Raw genomic sequence first — 27,138 nt, forward strand, 5'->3', positions numbered from 1 at the left:
ATGGGAATATGGATTTCTTACCACATTCCTCAGTGAATGCTTTCGCTACAGAACCTGGACCACATACTTACTGAGGAATGGACAGCTAAGTCAGCCAGGCCCACAGGATAAGTGTTAGTAATTTTATTTATTATGATAACAAAGCCCTAGCTGGGCTGACACTGGCTGCTCTGAGCATAGGCGCTGACTCCAGGGGGTGATCTAGGGCTAGAGCACCCACAGGGGAAAACTTGTGGGTGCTTAGCACTCACCGGCAGCTCCCTGCCCCGCCCCAGATCACCTCCACCTCCACCTCCTCCCCTGAGCGTGCGGTGTGTCCGCTTTTTCCCCCTACCTCCCCGGAACTGCGGCCAATGGGAGCTGCTGGGCCAGTGCCTGAGAGTAGCAGTGACGGAGACCACACCAACCACCCACCTAGGAGCTGCTGCTAGAGGGGTGTGCGAGTCGCTTTCGGGAGCTGCCCGAGGTAAGTGCCGCACCCCTCTCCTGCACCCCAACCCCCTGTCCCAGCCCAGAGCCCACCCCTAAACTCCCTCCCAGAGCCCGCACCCCCTCCTGCACCCCAACCCCCTGTCCCAGCCCAGAGCCCACCCCCAAACTCCCTCCCAGAGCCCGCCCCCCCTCCTGCACCCCAACCCCCTGCCCCAGCCCAGAGCCCGCCCCCAAACTCCCTCCCAGAGCCCGCCCCCCCTCCTGCACCCCAACCCCCTGCCCCAGCCCAGAGCCCGCCCCTAAACTCCCTCCCAGAGCCCGCACCCCCTCCTGCACCCCAACCCCCTGTCCCAGCCCAGAGCCCGCCCCCAAACTCCCTCCCAGAGCCCGCACCCCCTCCTGCACCCCAACCCCCTGCCCCAGCCCAGAGCCCGCCCCCAAACTCCCTCCCAGAGCCCGCACCCCCTCCTGCACCCCAACCCCCTGCCCCAGCCCAGAGCCCGCCCCTAAACTCCCTCCCAGAGCCCGCCCCCCCTCCTGCACCCCAACCCCCTGTCCCAGCCCAGAGCCCGCCCCCAAACTCCCTCCCAGAGCCCGCCCCCCCTCCTGCACCCCAACCCCCTGTCCCAGCCCAGAGCCCGCCCCCAAACTCCCTCCCAGAGCCCGCACCCCCTCCTGCACCCCAACCCCCTGTCCCAGCCCAGAGCCCGCCCCCAAACTCCCTCCCAGAGCCCGCCCCCCCTCCTGCACCCCAACCCCCTGCCCCAGCCCAGAGCCCGCCCCCAAACTCCCTCCCAGAGCCCGCCCCCCCTCCTGCACCCCAACCCCCTGTCCCAGCCCAGAGCCCGCCCCCAAACTCCCTCCCAGAGCCCGCACCCCCTCCTGCACCCCAACCCCCTGCCCCAGCCCAGAGCCCGCCCCTAAACTCCCTCCCAGAGCCCGCCCCCCCTCCTGCACCCCAACCCCCTGTCCCAGCCCAGAGCCCGCCCCCAAACTCCCTCCCAGAGCCCGCCCCCCCTCCTGCACCCCAACCCCCTGTCCCAGCCCAGAGCCCGCCCCCAAACTCCCTCCCAGAGCCCGCCCCCCCTCCTGCACCCCAACCCCCTGTCCCAGCCCAGAGCCCGCCCCCAAACTCCCTCCCAGAGCCCGCCCCCCCTCCTGCACCCCAACCCCCTGCCCCAGCCCAGAGCCCGCCCCCAAACTCCCTCCCAGAGCCCGCCCCCCCTCCTGCACCCCAACCCCCTGCCTTGGGAAGGTGTGTGGGGGACGGGGCGGGGCGGGACTTGGGCCCACTCTGGGCACCACCAAAAGCCGGACGAACCTGCCAGCCCTGTGCGGCGGCTGGGAGGCGAGAGGGACCCAGTCACCGACCCCATCGCGGTGGGGGGGAGGGAGACACCCAGTGAGTGACACCGTCGCCAAGGCAACGCCCTGGGGCGGTTGACGGGTCACTGGCTCCGCCCCCGGGGCTACCCACGCGCAGTCGGACTCCGCGAGTTTCCACCCCGCTCGCGCCGGGCCGCTGCCGCCGGCACCCGCCCATCTTAGCCACGTGACCCCCTCCCCGTCCCCCTCCCCCGGAGGCAAGAGGCCCTTCGGCCCGGCAGGGCAGAAGCGGGGGTCACGTGATAGGAGGCGTTCCGGCGTCGTCAGGAGAGGCCGCGCGTGCGCCCGGACCCGGACCCGAGCCCGAGGCTCGCCGGCTTCCGTTCGCTGCGGGCCCGGTACGTGGAGCCGCCGGTGGGGGGCGGGAGGGTCGCCAGCGAGGGGCCCCGGAGGGGCGGGGCGGGGCCGCGGGCGGGACTTCGCTGGGGCGGGGCGGGCAGACTCGGTGGCTGGGGCCGTCCCTTCCCCCGCCGCCTGCGGGGGGGACGAGAGCCGGGGAGCCTAGGGCGAGAGCTGGGCGCCCCCAGGGGAGCCTGCGGGGAGGTGTGACGAGGCTTGGGCCAGCCCCCCCGCTCCCCCCGGCTCTGCCCCGGTCCCGCGCCTGCCCACGTCCTCAGCCCCACTGCCGGCCCCCCCTGCAGCCCCCTTGTCTCTGTCCCCCCTGGAGCTGCGGGGCCCCGGACAGGGGGAAGCGGGGTGCGACCCTCGCAAGTTTGGGGGCTGCTGGGCTAGAGCCTAGAAGGGGGGGGTGCAGCGTGGGCCCGTGTGGGAGGGTCACCTTTAAAAAGGTGGTGGCAAGGAGGAGGGAGAAAAGTTCTTCTCCTGAACCTCTGAGGCTAGGACACGCAGCAACCGGCTTAAGGTAAACTGTCTCGCGGCCTGCCAGCGGATTATCCTGATGGGCCGCAGGTTGCCCACCACTGACCGCGTGGCTGGAAGTTAAAGCCAGACAAGTTCAAATTAGAAATGAGGAAGAAATTTCACAGTGCAGGTGATTAAGCATAAGAACAAACGATCACGGGAAGTGCAGGGATAAGTGCAGGGTCCTGCACTTAGGACGGAAGAACCCAATGCACCGCTACAGACTAGGGACCGAATGGCTAGGCAGCAGTTCTGCGGAAAAGGACCTAGGGGTGACAGGGGGCGAGAAGCTGGATATGAGTCAGCAGTGTGCCCTTGTTGCCAAGAAGGCCAATGGCATTTTGGGATGTATAAGTAGGGGCATAGCGAGCAGATCGAGGGACGTGATCGTTCCCCTCTATTCGACATTGGTGAGGCCTCATCTGGAGTACTGTGTCCAGTTTTGGGCCCCACACTTCAAGAAGGATGTGGATAAATTGGAGAGAGTCCAGCGAAGGGCAACAAAAATGATTAGGGGTCTGGAACACATGAGTTATGAGGAGAGGCTGAGGGAGCTGGGATTGTTTAGCCTGCAGAAGAGAAGAATGAGGGGGGATTTGATAGCTGCTTTCAACTACCTGAAAGGGGGTTCCAAAGAGGATGGCTCTAGACTGTTCTCAATGGTAGCAGATGACAGAACGAGGAGTAATGGTCTCAAGTTGCAGTGGGGGAGGTTTAGATTGGATATTAGGAAAAACTTTTTCACTAAGAGGGTGGTGAAACACTGGAATGCGTTACCTAGGGAGGTGGTAGAATCTCCTTCCTTAGAGGTTTTTAAGGTCAGGCTTGACAAAGCCCTGGCTGGGATGATTTAACTGGGAATTGGTCCTGCTTCGAGCAGGGGGTTGGACTAGATGACCTTCTGGAGTCCCTTCCAACCCTGATATTCTATGAAGTGGTGGATTCTCCAGGTCTTGATGCCTAACACAGTTACTGGGCTTACACTTGGGTTACTGGGTGGAATTCTCTGTCCTGTGCTATCAGGAGGTCAGACTAGCTGATCTAATGTCCCTTCTGGCCTTAAACTCTATGAATCGATGTTAGAGATGAATGTAGGGTCCCTTTTGAAGGCTAGGATTCCATTCATATCCCCCCCACGAGAGGATACAGCACTTGCTTTAGCTTTCTCAGTCTTCCTGATACTAATTACCAGAGCAAAGGGGGAACTGCAATGGTAGGAAAAGGCATGAATGTAGCCAAAATAACTTTCAGGTTTAATGTCTCACAAACTACCAAGGCTTCCTGGTGGTCTACTGGGTTCATATGCCCACCCGTCACCTTCTATTCCTTAAGACCTTTCCTTCGCATGCATCAGCCTTAGTCATAAAGGCCCCACAGGCCAAATTCTCTTCACTTTTGTAGCTCTTGGTGGTAACTGCAAACCCACTGAAGGTAAATAGGCTGCACAGGTGTCAGTGAGGACTGAATTTGGCCTGCCCAGCCATGTACTAGTGACAGTACATGAAAAGGAAAAAGTCCAGTTTGATTCTCCAACCTCTGGGGTCAACAGGTCAGAAAAAAACATTTTTACTTGCAAGGTGAGCAAGCTTGCTCTGAAGTCACTGGGAGATAACGGTCAAAATGCCATGTTTACAGATTAGAGATGGACTTTGTATTTACACAGTTAGGATTATAGAATTCAGGGATTGCAAAGGTTCCTGCAGCACTAACTCAGCTCAGGGATAGAGTAGTTACCAGCAACGCTGCAGTGATGTTTCATGTGAACAAGCAAGGAGGAACCAGTTTCAGCCATCTGTGCAAAGAGGTTGTGGCTCTGTGGGAGTGGTGCTCAGTACACCAAATTTATCCTACAGGTCTCAATGTCACAGATCAGTTGAGTGGACATTTACACAATCAGCATGAGTGGCCTCTCAGGCACTCTATAGCAAGCAATATCTTCTCCTGATGGAGGTATCCAGACATGCACCTATTTGCAACAAGACAACTCCAAATCTCAGTGGTTTTGCCTCAGCTCAGGAGCAGGTGGCCAGTTTGTCTTGGATGCATTCCTTCTAGGCTGGAGAGTAGGTCTCTGTGCATTTCCCACTTCCAGTTCTTCCAATTCAGAGAGCTCTCAGGAAAAATCAAACAAGACAAAACCATAATTATTCTGATTGCCCTGGCCTGGGCAAGATAAGTGGTTTTCAGATCAACTGCAGGAGTTTACTGGCCTCTCCTAGTAATTCCAGTCCTATTGACTCTGCAGAGAGGGTGGATTTGCCATAGAGATTCATATTTTCTCCTTTTTGACAGCATGGCTCATTGGACTTTGACACATCTGGAACTCTCCTGGTCTTAAGAATCATAGCAGATTAGGGTTGGAAGAGACCTCAGGAGGTCATCTAGTCCAACCCCCTGCTCAAAGCAGGGCCAGCCCCAACTAAATCATCCCAGCCAGGGTGTTGTCAAGCTGGGCCTTAAAAACCTCTAAGGATGGCGATTCCACCACCTCCCTAGGTAACCCATTCCAGTGCTTCACCACCCTCCTAGTGAAATAGTTTTCCCTAATAGCCAACCTACACCTCCCCCACTGCAACTTGAGACCATTGCTTCTTGTTTTGTCATCTGCCACCACTGAGAACAGCCTAGCTCCATCCTCTTTGGAACCCCCTGTGATGGGTATGATCACAGAAACCTGTTTGGGACTGTCACCTGATGTGCTGAGATTACCTCGGAGCCAGTTTTCTCTGCCAATTTGGGCCTCCAAAACCCTGCCTTGAGCCAGACACACCAGTTTGGTTCAACACAGACCCAGGGTCTGAACCAAATTTCCCAAAGCTGCAGACTTAACTGAAAACAGCTTAAGAAGTGCTCCTGTCTCCAGCACCCAGACACCCAACTCCCAAATGAAATCATGGAATCCAAACCCCAAATATAAAGCTTATACAGAGTAAACTCAAATTGGCCACCCTCTGTAACACTGATAGAGAGAGATGCACAGCTGTTTGCTTCCCCCAGGTATTACTTACTCTGGGTTAATAAAACAGTATAAAAAGTAGGATTTAAGTGGTTCCAGGTAATAGACAGAACAAAGTAAGTTACCAAGCAAAATAAAACAAAGCATGCAAGTCTAAGCCTAATACATTAAGAAACTGATTACAGATAAAATCCTACCCTCAGATGTTCCAATAAGCTTCTTTCACAGTCTGGACTCCTTCATAGTCTGGGCCCAATTCTTTCTCCTGGTACAGTCCTTGGTAGCTCCAGCTCAGGTGGTAACTAGGGGATGTCTCATGACTGGAGCCTCCTTTGTTCTGTTCCACCCCCTTATATAGCTTTGGCACAAGATAGAAATCTTTTGTCTCTCTGGGTCCCCACACCTCCTTCTAAGTGGAAAAGCACCAGGTTTAAGGTGGATTCCAGTACCAAGAGACTGGGTCACTTGTCTTGTGAGACACCGAGCATTCATTCTTCCTGGCCTGACCCACAGGAAGTAAACAGAGCCATTTACCAATTGTCCTAGTTGATGGGAGCCATCAAGATTCCAAACCACCATTAATGGCCCACACGTTGCATAATTACAAGAGGAGCTCAGAGTTATTTCTTTTTCTCGTTTCAGATACAAGAATGATACATTTATACAAATAGGATGACCACACTCAATTATAAACTTTGTAATGATACCTTACAAGAGACCTTTTGCATGAAGCATATTCCAGTAACATTGTATTCACACTCATTAGCATATTTTCATAAAGTCATATGAGTGCAACATCAGCTCCCCGCCCCCCCCTTTTCAGGTAGGGGAAGGCTGCTATCAAATCCCCCCCTCACTCTCCTCTTCTGCAGGCAAAATAAGACAAGTTCCCTGAGCCTCTCCTCATAAGTCATGTACTCCCAACCTCCCTAATCATTTTCATTGCCCTCCACTGGTCTGTCCAATTTGTCCATTCTTTCTGTAGTGGGGGTCCCAAAACTGGACACAGTACTCCAGATGTGGCCTCACCAGTGCCTAATAGAGGGGAATAATCACTTCCCTTGATCTGCTGGCAGTGCTCCTACTAATGCAGCCCAATATGTCCTTAGCCTTCTTGGCAACAAGGGCACACTGTTGACTCATATCCAGCTTCTCATCCACTGTAATCCCCAGGTCCTTTTCTGCAGAATTGCTGCTTAGTCAGTGGGTCCCCAGCCTGTAGCAGCGCCTAGGATTCTTTGATCCTTGTTGAACCTCATCAGATTTCTTTTGGCCCAATCCTCCATTTTGTCTAGGTCACTCTGGACCCTATCCCTACCCTCCAGCATATTTACCTCTCCCCGCAGCTTAGTGTCATCCGCAAGCTTGCGGAGGGTGCAATCCATCCCATCCTCCCGATTAATGTTAATGACTATGTTGAAAAAAAAACGACCCCTGGGACACTCCGCTTGATCCCGGCTGCCAATTAGACACTGAGTCGTTGATCACTACCCGTTGAGCCTGACAATCTAGCCAGCTTTCTGTCCACCTCATAGTCCATTCATCCAATCTGTACTTTAAGTGGGGCAGGAGGTTCCACTAAACTCCAGGAAACATTCAGCTTGTCAGTGTTAGGATCATAAGTTGAAAAGGGTCTCCGTGTGGGCATCTAGCAAGGATAAACCCAGATTCAGCTTCTCTTCAATCCACATTGGAGTGCTTGCACCATCTCTCCATACAGTTAGTAGCATCTCACAGTTCTTGCTGCTCATCATGCATTGGTTGGACAAAGGACTGTGTTCAGCCACAATTTAGTTAAGACGTTTCTGAAGAGGTTAATGAATGTCTACCCTCTGCTTAGGGAGCCCACACTGATGTGGGACCTCAGTCTTGTACTAACTCAACTGCCCCCATACACACACAGCCCCTGGTGCTCTCCTGAGCCTCTTTCATCTTTCAGTTAAGAAACTATGAAGACTGAGTGAGCTGCAGGCTCTCATGGTTGCCTTATATGGTCATTCACAAAAATAAAGTGTCTGTCCTCCAGCCATATTGCTCCCCAAGCTAGACACAAAATTCCATCTTAACCAGTCCATAAACTTGCCCATATTTTCCCCTAGACCTTGCTCTCCCTCAGCTAAGCTGCTCACCTTGGATGCTAAGAAGTCATTTGGCTTTCTATTAGAATAGCTCTAAGGAGTATAGGGATTCACCTAGACTCTGTCTCTTACGGCGTGTCACAGGGTCACTCACCACACTGATGCCTCCTGCTAGGCATTTTGGGAATTAGCTCAGGCCCCGTGGGTGAACCGGGTGGTGGTGGCTCTCCTGTCTTTGCCTCCACCTGCAGACCCATTATGGCTCCTTTCTCTCAGCGTCTGCTTCGTGGCACAGCCCTCTGGCCATGTCACCATCCGGTTTCTGCCTCTTCTGGGGGGGAGTCCTCCAACAAGAGTTCAGCCACCCCTCTCAACTGCTTGGCAGTCCACAGCTGGGCTGCTCCTTCAGCAGCTGGCAGGGAGGGGGGGACAAGTCTGCCCACTACTCCAGGCCCCGGGACCCTGCAAACAGCAGCTTCCTGCTGCCTCTTCCTTCCAGCTCACCGTCTCTATTCCCTGGGCCACTTCTCCACAGCCTCAGTTCCTTCTGCTCCTGCCTCAGGGCAAAGGAGCTGGTGCCACTTCCCAGGGCCTCAAGCCTGTAAGTCCTGTAAGTCCTGGCAGCCCACCAGGAGCCCTCTAGGAAGCCAGTCTTCTCCCTAGGGCTCCCTGCAGCGGACTCACTTCTTTTTATATGGGCCGGCTGAGCCCTGATTGGCTGGTCCAGCTGCTGTCCTAATTGTCTGCAGCCTTTGCCCTAATTGGCTGTTTCCCCTGCAGCCTTTCCTTGGGTTGCTTGCCCCTCAGCCTCCCTAGGCAGGTTTTAACCCTCTCAGGGCCAGTCCTGTTGGGATCCATGGAAGTGGGCGGGCACCCCGTCACACGGGGAAAAGAGAAACAATCAGGCACTCACTTCCCAATACCTTTCCAAATAGATTAGACTCTGTAATGAGGAGCATTATAAACACGCCTGTGTTCCTCTTCCACAAGGGCACACTTGACTAGGGCGAAGGCTGCTTCCATGGCCTGCCTTATGCATATTCCTGTATTGGAGAACTTCAGAGCTGCCACCTGGTACTCAGCACATGCTTTCCCTGGATTTTGCAGCTACGTTGGCTGCTGAGTTTGGTGAGGCAGCACTGCAGTTCTTATCTAGCTAGGCCTCCTCATCCCACTCCACTGGGGGTGTAGAGGCCACTTGCAGAACAAATGAAGGTTGCTCCCCATGTTTCTCCAAGATAGACTCTGCACATTCACCCTGCCTGCCTGCCTGCCTGCCTGCCTGCCTGCCCTCTTGCTCAGAGTCCTACTTACAGTCAGGTTTGAGGAAGTGGTGGAAGGAACTGAGCCAACCAGCACGCCGAACTCCTCCTTTTATAGCGTCGCCTCTGGAGGGTCAGGGCCGGTGGTGGGAGGGGTAGAGGTACAAGAGAACTCCAATGAGCACCACTGTGAGAAGAGCCCAGCTTACAGAGCTGGCACATTCCAGAGGGGGTGAACGTGCAGAGTCCGTCTCCAAGAACTTCTTACAGGTCAGGAACCCGCCTTTCTGAATGCTGCCTGCACTTTAATTGTAGTGTGGGCAGAGGGGGTCTAGGCCAAAGGACAGGTCGGAGATCCAGGGCTTCTGGGTACTGTTTCTCTGCCACTGTCTCCGTGGGTGCCCTTGGACAAGGCATTTCATCCTGCTGTGCCTTAATTCCCCATCTTTAATATGGGGATGATGTGCCTTGCCTCCTCCCATAGGGTTGGGAAGGTGAATTCATGTCTGGCTGGGAGGCATTTGGGAGCACCATGGAACAGCCTAGTAAAGGGGACACTCCGTATCCACAGCTCTCTAGCCTGCGGAGCCTAAGGGCTTTGCTGGCATGTCTGGCACTGTCCTGGCACTCTGGAACAGCAGAGATAAGAGCCAGTGGCAGCACCATGTCCCACCTTACATCAGGGTTAGACACTTGCGGTGGTGACAGATGATCCTGCCAGATAGCTCTGGCCTTTGGTCGGTTGCCATGTCTCCATCACGGCACCATCTGGGTTATGCACGGGCTGTAAAAAATATGGCACAAGGGGCAGCAGAAGGGTTTAGTTGGCACCACAAGAGGGGCTTACCAGACACTGATGGTGGTGGGGAAGGGTCTGGCCATTCTGGCGTGGGAGGGAAGAGGGGCTGGCTTTTCTGGTCAGGGGCAGGGAGTGGAAGAGAGTCCGGCTGTTCTGGTGGGAAGGAGAAGAGGGGCTGGCCGTTCTGGCAGCGGGGAGAGTAGGCGACCGCTCGGGCAGGGGGGAAGAAGGACCGGCCACTCTGGCGGCAGCGGAAGGAGACAACCATTCTGGTGGAGGGCAGAGTCTGGCCACTGTGGCAAGGGGGAGTGGCTGGCAGCACATGTGAGAGTGACTGGTTATGTTCTGTGCTTGCCTTTTGCAGCAGGAGTGTGTGTTGGTGACTCTGCCACTGAAGTTGCCTCCATGGATCCTGCTGCTGTCTCACCCAGCAGCAGCTGCTCCAGTGCCTGGCTCCTTGTGCTGCTGGGGGCGCTGGGGACAGCTCTGCTTGGGGCAGCTCACAAACTGGGGCTGATCTACCAGCTTTGGCATAAGGTAAAGCTGAGACAGCTCCCCCTTTCAAATAGACTCCTGCCATGCAAGACTTAGAGAGAATGGCAAGGGATGCAGGTGGATGAGGGGAGCTTGGGTAGCATCTGCACTGAGATCCCAGGACAGATTCACTGCACTGGTGGCTACCCAGGACTATGTGCTGATGAGGCTGCTAAGTGCAGAAGTGCACATGGTGAGGCTTCCCCCCCAATATGAGCTCTCAGGAATGCCCAGGGCCCTGCACTGCTCTCCTGATTCCAAAACTAAGGTGGCAGGAGTTCCTGTGGGTTTGGTGGAAAGGTCTCCCTGTCCAGGGGGCGTTTGTGCTTGGGATGTCCCATATTTGCGTGCTGGTTCCCAGGGGATCCGGCACCTGCACTGGTTCCCTCCCACGGGAGAGAGATACCAAGGGGTTTCTCTGCGTTCAAGTCCCTTGAGTAGGGCCTTACCAAATACATGGTCCATTTTGGTCAATTTCACTGTCTGGGGGTTTTAAAATTAGTCAATTTCACGTTTTCATATGTTTACGTCTAATTTCACTGTATTGTAAACGTCAGGGTCCTGACCCAAAAGACTGGTCACAAGGCTATTGTAGGGGGGTCATGGGATTGCCACCCTTACTTCTGCCCTGCTGCTGGCAGAGGCACTGCTTTCAGAGCTGGGCAGCCAGAGCAGAACGCAGCTGGCTGGGTGCCCAGCTCTAAAGCCAACACTGCTGCCAGCAGCAGCAGTGCAGAAGTGAGGGTCGCAGGGTATGGACGGTGGATTACCATAGGTTTGGTTTTCCAGCAGTCTCCCACCCCAGCGTGAGGATGTGACAGCTGGAGCCGTGGAGCTTCCTGCAACCAGGGGAGATCCCAGAGGTGGGTCTGACCGGCCCAGGGAGCAGCCCCTGCAGGGGAAGAGGAAGTCTCAATCCCAAGGAGTCCCCAGCTGGGTGCCAGATTTCACAGGGGAGATCATATTTCACCATCTGTGATGCGTTTTTCATGGCAGAGAATTTGCTAAGGCCCTACCCATGAGAAGAGCCCTAGGAAGCATCACACGCTGCCCACACAATAGGGACCTAGGATGCTCCTGCCTCACTGGTTCCTGCAAACAGAGCTGGGACCTGTCCATGCAGCAGCATCCCTGTGCCTTGTGGCAGTGCATTCTGGGAAAGTCCAGGCTGCTGTTCAATCCTCTCTTAACAAGGGCATGTCTACACATGCTCCGGGCACTCTGAGCCGCCCCAGCAGCTCTCTGGGATACCCTATTGCCCAGAGAGCTGGCTGGAAGGAGGAGCCATGTCCGGGGGTCCCATCTGCCCTGCAGAGTCACATGGTGCCAGACTGGATACAGGCCATGTGCCAACCTAGGCTTCTTGCATGACAACTCACCATGAGCTGCCAGGGTTCCTAATCCGGTGGGGGATGGGCACACACCGTGTTCAGAGCTAACCAGGTCACTAGTTGGTTATCCCTGGGTCCCAGTGTGTGCTGGAGCTGCACCTCTGGCCATTAGCACCATCCCTGCCCTGCACAATGTCCCCCCACAGTGTCCATGGGGAGCCACCCAGACACTGCCGCGCCGGGCTGGCACTCCGCTGGTCTGCATCTGACCCCGCCTCCTGCCGTGCCAGACTGGTGCTCTGCCGGTCTGCATCCTAACCCAGCCCCTGCCCTGCCAGGCCAGCACTCTGCCTCTCTGCATCCTGCCCTACCGGGTCGGTACTCTGCCAGTCGGCATCCTGACCCAGGCCCAGTGCCCTGCTCTGCGGGCCAGGTGCTCTGCATCATGCCCCTGCATTCTGCCCTGCCAGTCTGTGTCTGACCCGGTCCCTGCCTCCTGCCCTGCCAGGCCGGCACTCTGCTGGTTTGCATCCTGACCTGGCCCCGCCTCCTGCTCTGTCAGGATGGCACTGTGCCAGTCTTCGTCCTGACCCAGCCCCTGCTCTGGCAGGCCGGCACTCTGCTGGTCTCTGTCCTGACTTGGCCCCTGCCTCCTGCTCTGCCAGGCCAGCGCTCTGCCAATCTGCTTCCTGACACGGCCTCTATCTCCTGCCCTGCCAGGCTGGTGCTATGCCAGTCTGCCTCCTGCCCTTCCCTGCCGGGCCGGCGCTCTGCCCGTCTGCATCCTGACCCCGCTCCTGCCCTGCCAGGCTGACGCTCTGCTGGTCTGCATCCTGACCCGGCCCCTGCTCTGCCAGGCCAGCACTCTGCCAGTCTGCTTCCTGACTTGGCCCCCTTGCCCTACCCTGCCAAGCTGGTGCTCTGCTGGGCTGACCTCTGCTGGTCTGTATCCTGCCCTGGCCTGCGCGTTCTGTGCTGATGGGCCAGGGCTCTATCCTTCTCAGACAGAGCCAAAGAGTACCCGACACGGGGGAGAACTTGTTGCAGAGGTCCTGAAGGCCCATGGGGTGCGCTACTTGTTCACACTGGTAGGAGGCCACATCTCGCCCATCCTGGTGGCCAGCGAGAAGCTGGGCATCCGCGTGGTGGACACAAGACACGAGGCCACAGCTGTGTTTGCTGCCGACGCAGTCGCCAGGCTCTCAGGTACACACCACACAAGGAGACCTGCCCAGGGTCTGGGGCGGAAGCTCCCCCAGCACAAGGATATTGATTGGGGTGCCCCCTGCAGGCAGGTCCTCAGAAGAGCCATGTCTTCCATAGGCATGGGCTCTGCCCTGCCCCCTCCCAGTTCATCTGTGCCCAGCTCACCTGTCAGCCTCTGCTGGTGGGAACATACTGTGACAGGCCGGCCACCATGTGGGAGTGTAGTCTGTTGGGGGGAGTGCCACCTCCCCCCCTCCGGTCCCGCCCACTAACTTCTGGCGGGAGGGTTGAGTGTGGCGTGGCTGCGCCCACCAGGGTTCAATGAGGGGCTCTGGGTCTGTGAGCGGTCAATACGCCCCACTACAGGGAGGCACAGGGGGAAAGGAACCTGGGGACCCAGACTAACTGACTCCATGTTCTGTCCTCAGCTGGGTGCAGTGAGACTCACTGTGGGACCTTCCTCCTAAGGCTGTGCCTGCCGTCCTACAATGGGGCAGTGACCAGCTCACCCCACCAATGAGCGGGGCATGGTCATGGGAATGGGGCAGTGACCAGCTCACTGCTGCAATGGGCAGGGGCATGGCCGTGGGCAATGGGGCAGTGACCAGCTCTCCCCAGCAACAGGAAGGGCCATGCGCAACAGGGGCAGTGACCAGCTCAGCCGAGCAATGGGCAGATCATTGCCTGAGTTGTCTCTCTGGCTTGGGGAACAAGGCACAGGCTTGCTGGTGCATGCAATCTGGCTTCCAGCCACCTGTCCTAAACTCCCCCTTGCCACCCCCACCCGCCCCGCGGCCTGGCCTGCCCACCTGCCTGTGCTAAGGGTGCAATTCATCACATCTGCCCTGCTGTGGGCTGGCTGCTCTGCATTGCAGGGACAGTCGGAGTCGCCGCAGTAACAGCGGGACCTGGGGTAACCAACACTGTGACAGCTGTAAAGAATGCCCAGATGGCCGAATCCCCGGTGCTGCTGATCGGCGGGGCAGCTGCTACACTGCAGAAGGTGAGTCTGTGGTGCTGCCGATAGCAGGGGTTGCTGCCACACCATGGCAGGCGGGTGCCCAGTGCTGTCACAGCACAGCAGGAAAACCCTTCCTGCCCCAGTCTCAGGCCACTGGAGCTGTCCAAACAGAAGGGCCAATTGGTGTGTGGAGCAGAAGTAGTCTGACGTAGACCGTGCTGCGGGGAAAGAGGGACAGCCAGCCCCACTTGCATTCCTCACCCCTACCCGTGGTCAGTACCACGTCCCTGTTGGCTGTGAGGTCTCATCCCTCCCAGCCCAATGATCTCTGCTGCCCCATTGCCAGACAGACACTCAGAGAGGCACGGCCCTATTAGCCGCTGTGCTTGGTCACTGGGGAGGAAGCAGCCTGGCTGGGGGCAGTGGGTTCTGCGGGACCATCGGAGCATGGACTGCAGTTCTGTCTGTCTGCGCAGGGCCGGGGCGCTCTCCAGGACATTGACCAGCTGTGCCTCTTCAAGCCACTCTGCAAGTTCTGTGCGTCGGTGAGGACTGTGCGGGACATCGTCCCCACGCTGAGAAGAGCCATTGCAGCAGCACAGTCCGGCACCCCAGGTAAAAGCCTTTCTCCTTTTGGCTTATCCTCCTATGCAGCAAAGGATTAATGGGCTGTTTTCCTATCCAAGTCTCACTAGGCCCGTCCCACTGCTCTCACTCCTGCTGTCAGATCAAACTCACTTGAATGTAGGTCATAGAATAATAGGGTTGGAAGAGACCTCAGGAGGTCATCTAGTATAATCCCCTGCTCAAAGCAGGACCAACCCCAACTAAATCATCCCAGCCAGGGCTTTGTCAAGCCTGACTTTAAAAACCTCTAAGGATGTAGATTCCACCACCTCCCTAGGTAACCCATTCCAGTGCTTCACCACCCTCCTAGTGAAATAGTGGTTCTTAATATCCAACCTAGACCTCCCCCACTGCAACTTGAGACCATTGCTCCTTGTTCTGTCATCTGCTACCACTGAGAACAGCCGAGCTCCATCCTCTTTGGAACCCCCTTCAGGTAATTGAAGGCTGCTATCAAATCCCCCCTCATTCTTCTCCCAGCCCTGTTTTCCCAGGTCCCAGCCCTGTTTTCCTATAGCACTGCTGGCTCCCAGGAACATTTCCCGTAGCCCCCTGCCAGGGTCCCCAGCCCAGTTCACAGAGTCCTGAACTCAGTACCTCCCCATGAAACTCAATCCATGTTCCACTGTGGGTGGAACCCACACCCTAGAAGAGGTGGGGCAGTGTGACTGCTGCTGGGGAGCTGGGACCAGCCGGCACCTGGGCGGCAGTGGGGTTTATCACAGGTCGGGGCCACTGACCCTATATTTCCCCCTCTGGGGTCCAGCAAGGGCTCCCCCTCTGGGCTACCAGCTCCCCATCCATCACCTCTCTTGGGCAGAGACCCGCTTCTCTCTGCCTCCCGACTGGGGTGTCCCAGGCTGCGCCGCTCCCTGCCTACACTCTGAATTACCTTGCCCTGCATATATTCACAGAAGGGACCATTGTAATCATCTGATCCCTGCATAGCACAGGCCAGAGAACTTCACTGAAACCATTCCTGCTCCCAGTCTGGTAGCTGTGTTAGTACTAGAGCACATCTCTCAGAAATGCTTCCCATCTTGATTGTAACACTGACAGTGATGGAGAATCCACCTTTGGGGAATTGTTCCAGGGGGTAATTACTCTCACTGTTAAAAAATTGCACCTTATTTCTAGTCTGAATTTGTCTAGCTCCAACTTCCAGCCCTTTGATCGTTTTATACCTTTCTCTGCTAGACTGAAGAGACCCCAGTGTCAATTTTTTGTTCCTCAGTAGGTACTTAAGAACTGCAATCAAGTCATCCTTTAATCTTCTTTTTGTTAAGCTAATTAAATTCAGCTCCTTTCATCTATCACTATAAGGCATGTTTTCCAAACCTTTAAACATTTGCGGGGCTCTTCCCTGAACCCTCTTCTGTGGCTCTTTGTATCTTTCCTCTGCATTGGAATAGCTTGTGTCTGGGCTGCCCTGACCCTGCTGGGTGATGGTGTGGGGCATTGGCATCAGCATTGGGCAGGGCCCAAGTTCTATGGGGCTTCAGCATTGGGCAGGGTTGCGCATGCCCTATGGGGTGACAATTTGGAATGTCAGTGTTGGGCGGGGCTGGATAATTTGGGGCCTTGGCATTGGACAGGGTGGGAGCCTCTGTTGCCCATGCCCTGCAGGGCAGGGATGGTACCTGGATTGCCCATGTCCTGTGGGGTGGTGGCATTGGGCAGGGAGGGAGCCTGGGTTGCCCATGGCTGGCTGACCATTGCTCTTCGTGCTACAGGCCCTGTGTTTGTGGAGTTCCCGATCAATGTACTCTACCCATACCACTTGGTGGAGAAGGAGCTTGGCTTCAAAGAGACCCCTAGGGGGCCTCTAGGTGGAGTCCTCAACTGGTGAGTACAGCCCTATCCTGCCAAGGGCAGCGCTGAGCTGGGAGCTAACAACTGTCCCTGCACCTCGCCCGCAGGTACCTATGCAACCACCTCAGGAACCTGTATGCAGGGGCCTGGGAGACAAGGGACTTCTCCCCCCTTCCCGTGCAGGTGCCACAGGCCACAGCAGAGCAGGTGAGAGCCCCTGGATTGCCTGGGGCCTGGTACTCCCTCCCTTCAGGGAGCACATCTCCTCCCCCCGTGACTGGGAGCTTTCCCCCAGAGCTCCTCATTAGCACACTGCCCTCCCCCACACAGAAAGCCCATCCCCTTTTGGGCCCTGCCCTCAGAAGGAGAAGAGGGGTGGGGAGGAGCATTGCTGTGCTGTGGCAGGGCAGGGGGTCTCTGGGGCCCTCGTCACCCTACAGCCTTTTGGTGCCAGCACCAGTCCCTTCCGCCAGCCCTTCACCCCTCTCTGCCTGCCCCTCCCTTGGCTCTGGCACTGTCATGTCCTCAGAGCTGGGCACAGCCTCTTTCCTGCCCTCCCCTGCCCCACCCCTCTGTGGTTCCTGCTAGATCCCCACTCATAGCTTCCCTGCCAGTTCCTTCCTCATCCTCATGCCGCTGGCTGAACTCTGCCCAGGAGTAGTTCCAGGGGCCATGTGACAGCTACTCAGCCATTGGCACTGACCCCACTGACTGCCCGGCCTTACCCAACCACTGACACTGACCGGCCGGCCCCACCCAGTCACTGGCAGTGCCCCCCGGCTCTGCCAGGCTCCACCTAGCCACTGCACTGCCTCCAACCCTGCCAGGGTGCGCCCAACAACTGCACTGACCCCAGTGACTACTAGCCCTGCCAGGTTCTGCCTAGCCTTTGCACTGACCCCTGGCCTTGCCAGGCTCTGATGGTGCTTCCCATTTGTGTGCAGGTGCAGCAGTGTGTGGAGCTGGTCAGCCGTGCCAAGAAGCCTGTCATGCTCCTGGGCAGCCAGGTGACCCTGCCCCCAACGCCTGTGGAGAAGCTCAGGTGAAGAGTCGGCTCCATTCAGAGTCCTCTCTCTGCCCTGCCCCTGGTTCTGCAGGGACAGGGGGCACTGCTGGTCAGCCCTCAGGGCTCTTACCCAGCTTTTTCAGCTCTGCTCATCTGCAGGCTGGTGGCCATGGCCTTCCCCCAGTGGCCATGTGAACACAGGGTGAGAGCCAACATCTGTCCTGGCCTGACCGAGAGACACCTGAGGGTGTCAGACCGGACAGAGGGACATTAGCAGAGCTGGAATAGTAGGGGCTGCAGGTTGGGATTGAGGGGCATCAGCAGAGTTGGATGGCACAGGGTCTGCACGGCAAGGCTAAGGTTCACTGGCAGAGGCATCTTTGGCACCTGCTTCCTCTGGTTTCAATGAGGCTGTCCTTTAATTAACAAAAATGTGTCTTCCCCCTCCACAAAACAAGCACATAGCATTTTCTCCCACCACGCATGCTCCCCGCGTGCGCTCGCTCGCTTGCTCTCTCTCTCTCTCTCACACACTCACACACACACACACACACAATACCTTGCTCTTCGGCTGCCATGCACCCTCCTCATGCACTGACACACCCTGCTGCGCATGTCCTCAGGCACGCTGCCGCACCGCGCCTCCTCTCTCACACTTCCACTTGTTCAGCTTCTCTGAGGCCACCCGTGCAGGGGGGCTGCGCTGGTAGCGCCCATGTTCATAGTAGTGTGAAGCGTCCCTTTGCCATGAGGTGACTCAGCTGCTGAGAGCTAACCCTTCCCTGTGCCCTGCAGGGAAGCCCTGGAGGCCCTCGGCATCCCTTGCTTCCTGGGTGGGATGGCCAGGGGCATGCTGGGAAGGGACAGCCCACTACATATCCGTCAAAACCGCCGAGAGGTGCTGAAGGAGGCTGACCTGGTCATTCTGGCAGGTCTGTGGAATGCAGCCTGGGGACTGGCCTAGAGGGTGTCTCACCTTGGGGCCATTGGACTTGGGAGTGACAGGGAGCTGGGATGGCACGTCAGTGGAGGAGGGGGTGGGGGGCTGTGGGTTGTGGGGCAGGGCTGAGAGTGAGTGATGAGGTGTTGTGGGCCTGAGGGTTATCAGTGGCATGGGGTAATGCTCAAAGTGTTGTGGGGCTGGGCAGTTGTGGGGTGGAGGAGCCTGTTGTGGGGGTGTGGTGGGGCTGGGCAGTGGCAGTTTTGTGGGTGGTAATGCTGGGGGGTTGTGGGGCGGGGTTGGGCAGTGGTGGGGAGGTAATGCTCAAAGGGTTATGGGGCTCCAGGGGTTGTGGGATGGGGGAGCCTGATGTGGGCTGTGGTGGGGCTGAGCAGTGGCAGTTGGGGGGGGCTAATGCTATGGGGTGGGAGGGTGGGGGAATCTGATGTTGGGTGTGGTAGGGCTGGGCAGTGGCAGTGTGGGAGGCTAATGCTGGGGGGTTGTGGGGTGGGGTGCGGGAGCCTGATGTTGAGTGTGATGGGCTGGGCAGTGGGGGGGAGGTAATACTCGAGGCATTATGGGGCTGGGGGACTTCTGGGGTGTGGGAGCTGACCTAACCCTCACCCCCGTGATGCCCCCTGGCAGGCACGGTGTGTGATTTCCGTTTGTCCTATGGCCGTGTGCTGAGCCGGCGCAGCACAATCATTGCTGTCAACCGGGACCGTGCCCTGATGCTGTGCAATTCGGACATCTTCTGGAAGCCCCGCATGGCCATCCAAGGTGAGGAGCAGGCGGGCGCTCAGCGCTCTGCCTCAGAATCAGCTCCCATTCTGCTGCTGCTGGCCTTCCCCTGCTCCGGCACACGCCATGCCTCGGCAAGCGCCTAGCCTGCTGCCCAGGGTCAGGGAGCAGCCTGAGCATGCCCCTGGGGGCGCAAAGCAGGCACAGGAAGTGGAATCACAGAATCACCACCAGAGCTGACGGGAACAGACCCCGCTGAGTAAGTGGTTCATATGGGCAGCAGACCCACGCGGGAAGGTCGGTGCGTGCTTCAGCCACACCCTGCCCTGCTCCCCCAGCACCCACCTGTCTGCTGAGCCTGCCCACTGTGCTGTAGGCAATAGGCTGGGGCACGTAACCCAGCTCTTCAGCTGGGCCTCCGCAGACTGGCTCTGCTCTGATACTGGTGCCGCTTGGGGCCCATGGGACCAGCTCCTGCTCAGGTTGGCCTGTCAAAATCTCATGCTGCCCACTCTCTCTGCAGGAGACGCTGGCTCCTTCCTCCTGAGCCTTTCCCAAGGCCTCAAGAGTTACTCACCACCTCAGGACTGGGCAATGAGTCTGAAGGATGGCGACCAAAGGAAGGAGAAAGCAAACCGGTAGGTGTAGAGCTGATAGGGTGGCATCGTCCGCACCATGCACCCCAGGAGGGGCCATAGGCTCAGCCCTGTGCCGGGCAGCACGGGGCAGTATCACCCATGGAGGGCCATAGACTCAGCCCTGTGTCCATGTCCAGTGGCTCCATGTCTAGTTGGCAGCCAGTATCAAGTGGAGTGCCCCAAGGGTCAGTCCTGGGGCCGGTTTTGTTCAATATCTTCATTAATGATCTGGAGGATGGTGTGGATTGCACCCTCAGCAAGTTTGCAGATGACACTAAACTAGGAGAGGTAGATACGCTGGAAGGTAGGGATAGGATGCAGAGGGACCTAGACAAATTGGAGGATTGGGCCAAAAGAAATCTGATGAGGTTCAACAAGGACAAGTGCAGAGTCCTGCACTTAGGATGGAAGAATCCCATGCACCGCTATAGACTAGGGACCGAATGGCTAGGCAGCAGTTCTGCAGAAAAGGACCTAGGGGTTACAGTGGACGAGAAGCTGGATATGAGTCAACAGTGTGCCCTTGTAGCCAAGAAGGCCAATGGCATTTTGGGATGTATAAGATGCGGCATTGCTAGCAGATCGAGGGATGTGATCGTTCCCCTCTTCGATATTGGTGAGGCCTCATCTGGAGTATTGTGTCCAGTTTTGGGCCCCACACTACAAGAAGGATGTGGAAAAATTGGAGAGAGTCCAGCGGAGGGCATCAAAAATGATTAGGGGACTGGAACACGTGACTTACGAGGAGAGGCTGAGGGAACTGGGATTGTTTAGCCTGCAGAAGAGAAGAATGAGGGGGGATTTGATAGCTGCTTTCAACTACCTGAAAGGGGGTTCCAAAGAGGATGGATCTAGACTGTTCTCAGTGGTAGCAGATGACAGAACGAGGAGTAATGGTCTCAAGTTGCAGTGGGGGAGGTTTAGGTTGGATATTAGGAAAAGCTTTTTCACTAGGAGGGTGGTGAAACACTGGAATGCGTTACCTAGGGAGGTGGTGGAATCTCCTTCCTTCGAAGTTTTTAAGGTCAGGCTTGACAAAGCCCTGGCTGGGATGATTTAGTTGGGGATTGGTCCTGCTTTGAGCAGGGGGTGAGACTAGATGACCTCCTGAGGTCCTTTCCAACCCTGATACTCTATGATTCTGTGCCAGGCACCAGCGGACAGTGTCACACAGAGAGGGGCTAGAGCAGGGGTGGCCAACCTGAGCCTGAGAACGAGCCAGAATTTACCAATGTGTATTGCCAAAGAGCCACAGTAACACGTCAGCAGCCCCCTATCAGCTCCCCCACCGTGCTCCCAGCGCCTCCTCCCACCCACTGGTAGCCCTGCCGATCAGCACCTCCCCCTCCCTCCCCGCACATCCCGATCAGCTGTATCCTGGCATGCAGGAGACTCTGGAGGGGAGGGGGAGGAGCAAGGGCACTGCAGGCTCAGGGGAGGGAGCAGGAAAGAGTGGAGTGGGGGTAGGGCCTGTGGCAGAGCCAGGGGTTGAGCAGTGAGCACCCCCTGGCACACTGGAAATTTGTCGCTTGTAGCTCCAGCCCCGAAATTGGTGCCTAAACAAGGAGCCGCATATTAACCTCTGAAGAGCCGCATGTGGCCCCGGAGCCACAGGTTGGCCACCCCTGGGCTAGAGGTTCAGCCTGTGCTGGTTGGCAGGGGGCAGTGTCACCCAGGGAGGGGCCACAGGCTCAACCCTGCACTGGTTGGCAGGGAGCCGTAGGGCTCAGGCCTGTGCCGGTCGGCAGGGGGCAGTGTCACCCAGGGAGGGGTCATAGGCTCAGGCCTGTGCCAGGCAGTGTCACCCAGGGAGGGGCTGTAGGGCTGAGTCCTGCGCTGGTCAGCAGGGGGCAGTGTCTCTCCCAGGGAGGGGCCATAGGGCTCAGGCCTTTGCTGGGCAACAGGGAGCAGTGTCATACAGCGAGGGCCTGGAGGCTCAGCCCCGGGCTGGGCAGCAGAAGTGTGGTGAATAGGTTTATCCAGGGAGCTGAACCTGTGTGTACTCTCAGAGCCTGGGCACTCTCAGGCACTCGCTGTCCTGGTCACGCTGTGAGGGGCTGGCCGGGCTCCTGGGCGTGCCAGTCACTGCCCTCCTATGTGCACAGAGAGAAGTCGGAAGAGCCCACGGAGCAGCACCTGAACCCACTCAAGCTCCTACACCATGTGGACAACTTGCTGCCCGAGAACAGCCTGCTGGTCACAGATGGGGGTGACTTTGTGGGGAGCGCTGCCTACATTGTGCGGCCCCGTGGGCCCCTGCGCTGGCTGGATCCGGGTAAGGGGGTTCTCTGGAGCTGGCACTGCTTGCCATCTGTCATGGGGGCGGATGGTGGCAGATCCCTTGCAAGGCTTCTGCAGTGCAGCTGAGCCCAGAGCCCTGCTCCCACAGCTCTGAGCTGGGGCTGGCAGTTCCCAGAGGTGATCTCCTGCCCTATGGATGTGGGACCTATGCCCCTGTAGCCCTGGGCCAAGAAGGACAATGCCTGAGGGGGCAGTCAGGTGGCCTCACTGGACGGTAAAACCTGAGGCTGCCCTGGGCTGACCCTGTTTTTCCCCGCTGGTGCCAGGAGCCCATGGGAGCAGGTGAGGAGACGCTGAGCCACTCAGCAGCCCCTCTGCTCAGTGAGGGCTGGGTTCAGGAAGGGATGGGGGTTGGTTTCATGGCCCTGCTTTCCCTGGCACGCCCGGGCGAGGACAGGCATCCCCTCTGCATTGTCCTCTCTCTCCAGGAGCTTTCGGGACACTGGGTGTCGGGGGAGGATTTGCTCTCGGAGCCAAACTCTGCCGGCCAGATTCTGAGGTCAGTAACCAGCCAGCCAGAGGAGGGCTCTAGTGGGGGTGCCCCCATGGCCTGCTGGGGGCGCTCTAACAGGTGCCATGGGCAGGGCAGGTGCCCCCCTCACCCTGATGGGGGCTTTAACCAGGCTTGCCATGGGGGCAGAGTACCCCAAGGCTCTGGTGAGGGTCTTTGGTATAGGAGATGCCACATTCCCAGGCTTTCTGGTTTGTCTCCTGAATCCCCCATTGGCTCTCTTGGCCCAAGACTCCCAGTTTCCCTCCTGCTTTCCTCACTTTGCCTGCTTACTGCCAGAGGCCTCTCTCTGAACCGCTGGAGCCCCCAACACTGCCTGCCCACCCACTCGAACACCCAGCCCCGTGGGAGGCAGGCACCAGCATGCACACCTCCTGCGCCGGTTAATGTGGGGGGAAGTGTTCACCCCTCCGAGGGCTCTGCCAGGGGAACCTCACCTCCCTCCCCCCCGCTCAGGTCTGGATCCTCTACGGAGACGGCGCCCTCGGCTACAGCATCATGGAGTTTGACACCTTCGTCCGTCACAAGGTAACCTCCCCCTGACCATGTGCCAATGGGGACCCTGGGGCGCTGGGCCCAGTTACCCTGTGCCAATGGGTCCCTGCCTGCAGCGACCCCTGGGGGCCAGGCCCAGCCACCCCGCATTACCTCAAATTCATACACAAAGTGAGGACTAAAGAGGCCCTGCACATGTGGGAGTGGCCACAGCCCTGGAGGCACTGCAAATGGGTTTGGGGTCCTGTAGTTAGTCCAGGCAGCACCCATGCCCAGGCCCCTTCGCAGCCTCCCCTTCATTGCTGTTCCTTTTCCAAGGCAACAGGAGCTGGCATGGACTCAGTGTAGTGGGAGGGTGCAGGGCCGGGCCCTAGGGCAGAGCGGACCGGGCACTGGGACCTCACCCCTCCCTTCTGGTGCCTTGGGAGCAGCACTTTTCTTGCTTTTTCAGACGCCTGTCATTGCACTGGTGGGGAACGACGCCTGCTGGAGTCAGATCTCCCGTGAGCAGGTCCCCTTGCTGGGCAGTAACGTGGCCTGCGGCCTGGCCTATGTGGGTGAGTCTTGGACGGGAGTGACGGGAGCAGCATGCTCAGCAGTGGCCCGGGGTGCCTCCAGATCCTGTGCAGCCTGTCCCCAGGCAGGCAGCCATTGTGTGCTGCTTCCTGCAGGCCACCCCCATAGAGGGAGGGAAAGCGGGAGGTTCCCAGAATTGGTGCAGGTCCTATCACACCTCTGGGTTCATGGCCCAGCACTGATGCCTGCTCCGCCCACCCAAGCCAGGCTCCCCCTGGGAAGGGAACTTCGAACGGCCCCTTCCTTCTGCGGTGAGTCCCCACGGGCTGGGGGATTCCCTCCCAGCCTTCCCTGCCACTGTTCTCCGCTGCAGACCCCAGCATGCCTTCCGTCCCTCCCTGCTGCCTGCCACTCACACCTGGTGTGCCCACTGCGGCCACCCTCCTGGAATCGGCTCTTCCTTCTTAGTGGCCTACATGGGCTGTCACCACCGTGCCCAGGCCCTGCTGTAGCAGGCAGCAGCCTTGCTAACAGCCAGTCTCCTCCCTGCACAGATTACCACCTGGTGGCGGAAGGCTTAGGAGGGAAAGGTTTCCTACTCTGCCGCCAGGACGAGACCTTCATGGACAACATCATCCTGGGGGCACAGGAGGCCTGCAGGCAGGGACACCCCACCCTGATCAACGCCCTGATCGGCAGAACCAGCTTCCGGGAGGGCTCCATCTCTGTGTAGGGCTGGGGCCAGTCCCGGCAGCGCTCCCTGCCCATGCCATGGTGCAGCAGCCTGCCTTGGGCCCCCTACAGACACCAGCACGGTACCCCCTTCGGTGTTTAGTTCATCATCCTCCTTGTTCTGGCCCCAGAGCTGCTGCAGACTGACACAGCCATCCCTACCAGGGACTGGGGTCCTAACCAAAGCCCAAGCCCCTCAACTGGAAACTGGTGCCAGGACGCTGGCTAGTAGGGATCAACAGGGCAGCAGGGACAAGGAAGCTTCTCTCAGTTCAGCACTGGGCAGGTGCCTATTTCTGTGGGGGATGGGCATTGTGCTTTGGCAAGCTCCTGCCAGTAGTGAGAGCAGCTGCAGGGATCTTGTTCTGGTGACAGTAGGAGGTTTTGCTTTCCAACTGGGCAGTGGGGCTGAATTTGAGGTCCTGTGCGCTGAGGGGTGCGGGTGGGGCAGCTTGTTGCCCAGCTCTGCAAGCCAGGGTCGTTGGCTGGTGACTCTCTCTGGGGCAGGAGCCTGGCCTAGGCCTAACGTTTGGACGAAGTGGCGCTGCTGAGCCCTGCTGTGAGTCTTGGTTGAGGGAAAGCTGGTGGGATTCGCTCCAGATCCACCAGGGCTGTGATTTCCCCCAACACCCTACGATGCACTACCAGGGCATCTCCCTGGCTGACCAGCCCAGGGACCCTGCTGCCCCAGAGCCCCATCACGCAGAAATACATTTCCTGAACAGCTCTGGGCAAGGCCCGTCACCATCATGCTCTCCAGCCCCATAGCCAGGACCATGAGCTGCCATTGCACTGCCACTTCCCTGCCAGCCTCCAGCTGCTGCCACACCTAGGAGCCTAGGGAGGGCCTGCATGTTCAAAGGGCACAGGCAGGACCATGCGTGCTGCTGCTCCCAGCCCCAGGTGCCAAGCTCTCCATTACCGTAGTCTGAGGTGGCGTGGTCAGGCAGTGGGGGTGGTACTCGGTTAACGGGGATGTTAACAGAGCGGTTCCCTCTCTCTCTCCAAGCACACGCACTCCACCCACAGGAGTTATTCCCCCAACAATAAAGAGAATGATGGCACCAGGCAAAGTGTGGCTCTATAGCTGCTCTGTGGGAAGGGCGCCACCTAATGGTTAACACGGGGGGTTGACAGGATTGGTGGCCTAGAGCAGGGGTGGGTAAACTTTTTGGCCTGAGGGCAACATCGGGGTTCTGAAACTGTATGGAGAGCTGGGTGTAGTGTATTAAATTGCTCCCCCTAGGAATTGGCTACTTACGGTGTACTACTTACAGCTGCAAGTCCTGGTGCTCTTAACACACTACACCCTGCAGTTCTCACAGCCGCACTGCCCAGCATGAGCTCACAGCCCCGCCACCCAGAGCACTGGTGACACGGTGAGCTGAGGCTGCAGGGGAGGGGGCTATCCGGGAGTTCAAGGGCCCGGCAGGACGGTCCCCCGGGCCATAGTCTGCCTACCTCTGGCATAGAGGATAAATGGGAAGCTGTAGATGTGATGTGTCTTGATTTTAGTCAGTCTTTTGACACTGTCCCACATAGCAGTCTCATACAAAAACTGGGGAAATGTTATCTAGCTGAACTTACTGTAAGTTGGGTGCACAACTGACTGAAAGACAGTACCTCAAAGAGTAGTTATCAATGGTTTGCTGTTAAACTGGGAGGGCATTGTTAGTAGGGTCCGTCCTGGGTGTGGTACTGTTCAGTATTTCAGAGTAGCAGCCGTGTTAGTCTGTATCCGTAAAAAGAAAAGGAGTACTTGTGGTACCTTAGAGACTAACAAAATTAGAGGATAAGCTTTCGTGAGCTACAAGTGAGCTGTAGCGCAAGAAAGCTTATGCTCTAATAAATTTGTTAGTCTCTAAGGTGCCACAAGTACTCCTTTTCTTTATTCAGTATTTGACTTGGATAATAGAGAGGAGTGCTATCTTATAAAATTTGCAACTGATACCAAGCTGGAAGGGGTTGCAAGCATGTTGCAGGACAGGATTAGAATTCAAAACAATTTGGAGAATTGGTCTGAAATTAGCAAAATGAAATTAAATAAAGACCTGTGCCAAGTTGTTCATTTAGGAAGGAAAAATCAAATACAAACCTACAAAATGGGGACTGACTAAGTGGTAATACTGCTTCAAAGGACCCAGGGGGTTATAGTGGATCACAAACTGAATATGAGCCAACAGTGTGGTGCAGCTGTGAAAAAGTCTAATATCATTCTGAGGTGTAAGAAGAGGAATGTCATGTGTAAGACATGGGAGGTAATTGTCCTGCTCTACTAAGCACTGGTGAGGCCTCAGCTGGAGTACTGTGTGCAATTTCAGGCTGCCACATGTTAGGAAAGGTGGACAAACTGGAGAGAGTCCAGAGGTGAGCAAAAGATGATAAAAGGTTCAGAAAACCGGACCTGTGAGGAAATGTTAAAAAACTGGGCATGTTGAGTCTTGGGAAAAGAAGACTGAGGAGGAACCTGTTACCAGTCTTCAAATGTGCTAAGAGCTCTTTTAAAAATGTCTGTGATCAATGGTTCTCCATGGCCATTGAAGGCAGGAGAAGTAGTAATGGGCTTAATCTGCACCAAGGGAGCTTGAGGTTAGATGTTAGAACATTAGAAAGGCCATACTGGGTCAGACCAAAGGTCCGTCTAGCCCAGTATCCTGTCTTCTGACGGTGGCCAATGCCAGGTGTCCCAGAGGGAATGAACAGAAGAGGTAATCAAGTGATCCATTCCCTCTCGCTTATTTCCAGCTTCTGGCAAACACCATCCCTGTCCATCCTGGCTAATAGCCATTGATGGACCTGTCTTCCATGAACTTACCTTGTTCTTTTTTGAACCCTGTTATAGTCTTGGCCTTCACAACATCCTCTGGCAAAGAGTTCCAGAGGTTGACTGTGTGTTGTGTGAAGAAATACTTCCTTTTGTTTGTTTTAAACCTGCTATTAATTTCATTTGGTGACCCCTAGTTCTTGTGTTATGAGAAGTAAATAACACTTCCTTATTTACTTTGTCCACACC

At 57.0% G+C, this 27,138-nt stretch overlaps 1 protein-coding gene across 4 annotated transcripts; it reads left to right on the forward strand.

The window, feature by feature from the left end:
- Window positions 1–2,071: 2,071 nt before the first annotated feature.
- On the forward strand, window positions 2,072–25,198 carry HACL2 (2-hydroxyacyl-CoA lyase 2). Of its 4 annotated transcripts, XM_073318167.2 has the most exons (17): window positions 2,073–2,156; window positions 6,278–9,245; window positions 10,139–10,311; window positions 12,644–12,845; window positions 13,721–13,848; window positions 14,283–14,421; window positions 16,167–16,278; window positions 16,353–16,452; window positions 17,190–17,287; window positions 18,047–18,183; window positions 18,837–18,971; window positions 19,456–19,570; window positions 21,676–21,845; window positions 22,300–22,370; window positions 22,839–22,910; window positions 23,329–23,434; window positions 23,948–25,198. In XM_073318167.2, exons 3-17 carry the CDS (start codon window positions 10,180–10,182, stop codon window positions 24,124–24,126), a joined length of 1,896 nt encoding a protein of 631 aa, XP_073174268.1. In that variant the 5' UTR covers window positions 2,073–2,156; window positions 6,278–9,245; window positions 10,139–10,179; the 3' UTR covers window positions 24,127–25,198. The 4 variants fall into 4 exon arrangements, with proteins under 4 accessions (XP_073174267.1, XP_073174269.1, XP_073174268.1 ...); XM_073318166.1 differs by lacking the exon at window positions 6,278–9,245 and having other exon boundaries at window positions 2,072–2,156; XM_078849659.1 differs by lacking the exon at window positions 2,073–2,156 and having other exon boundaries at window positions 5,296–9,245.
- Window positions 25,199–27,138: the final 1,940 nt, after the last annotated feature.

This window comes from Lepidochelys kempii, chromosome 20, assembly GCF_965140285.1.
Source record: "Lepidochelys kempii isolate rLepKem1 chromosome 20, rLepKem1.hap1, whole genome shotgun sequence".
Taxonomy (NCBI): Eukaryota; Metazoa; Chordata; order Testudines; family Cheloniidae; genus Lepidochelys; species Lepidochelys kempii.

Bases quoted from the DNA above. Each gene is read 5' to 3' on its own strand.
- HACL2 (XM_073318166.1), top strand. From the start codon at position 10,180: ATGGATCCTGCTGCTGTCTCACCCAGCAGCAGCTGCTCCAGTGCCTGG. The intron at 13,849-14,282 runs GTGAGTCTGTGG...CTGTCTGCGCAG, and splicing joins CAGCTGCTACACTGCAGAAG to GGCCGGGGCGCTCTCCAGGA. The intron at 22,911-23,328 runs GTAACCTCCCCC...TTGCTTTTTCAG, and splicing joins ACACCTTCGTCCGTCACAAG to ACGCCTGTCATTGCACTGGT.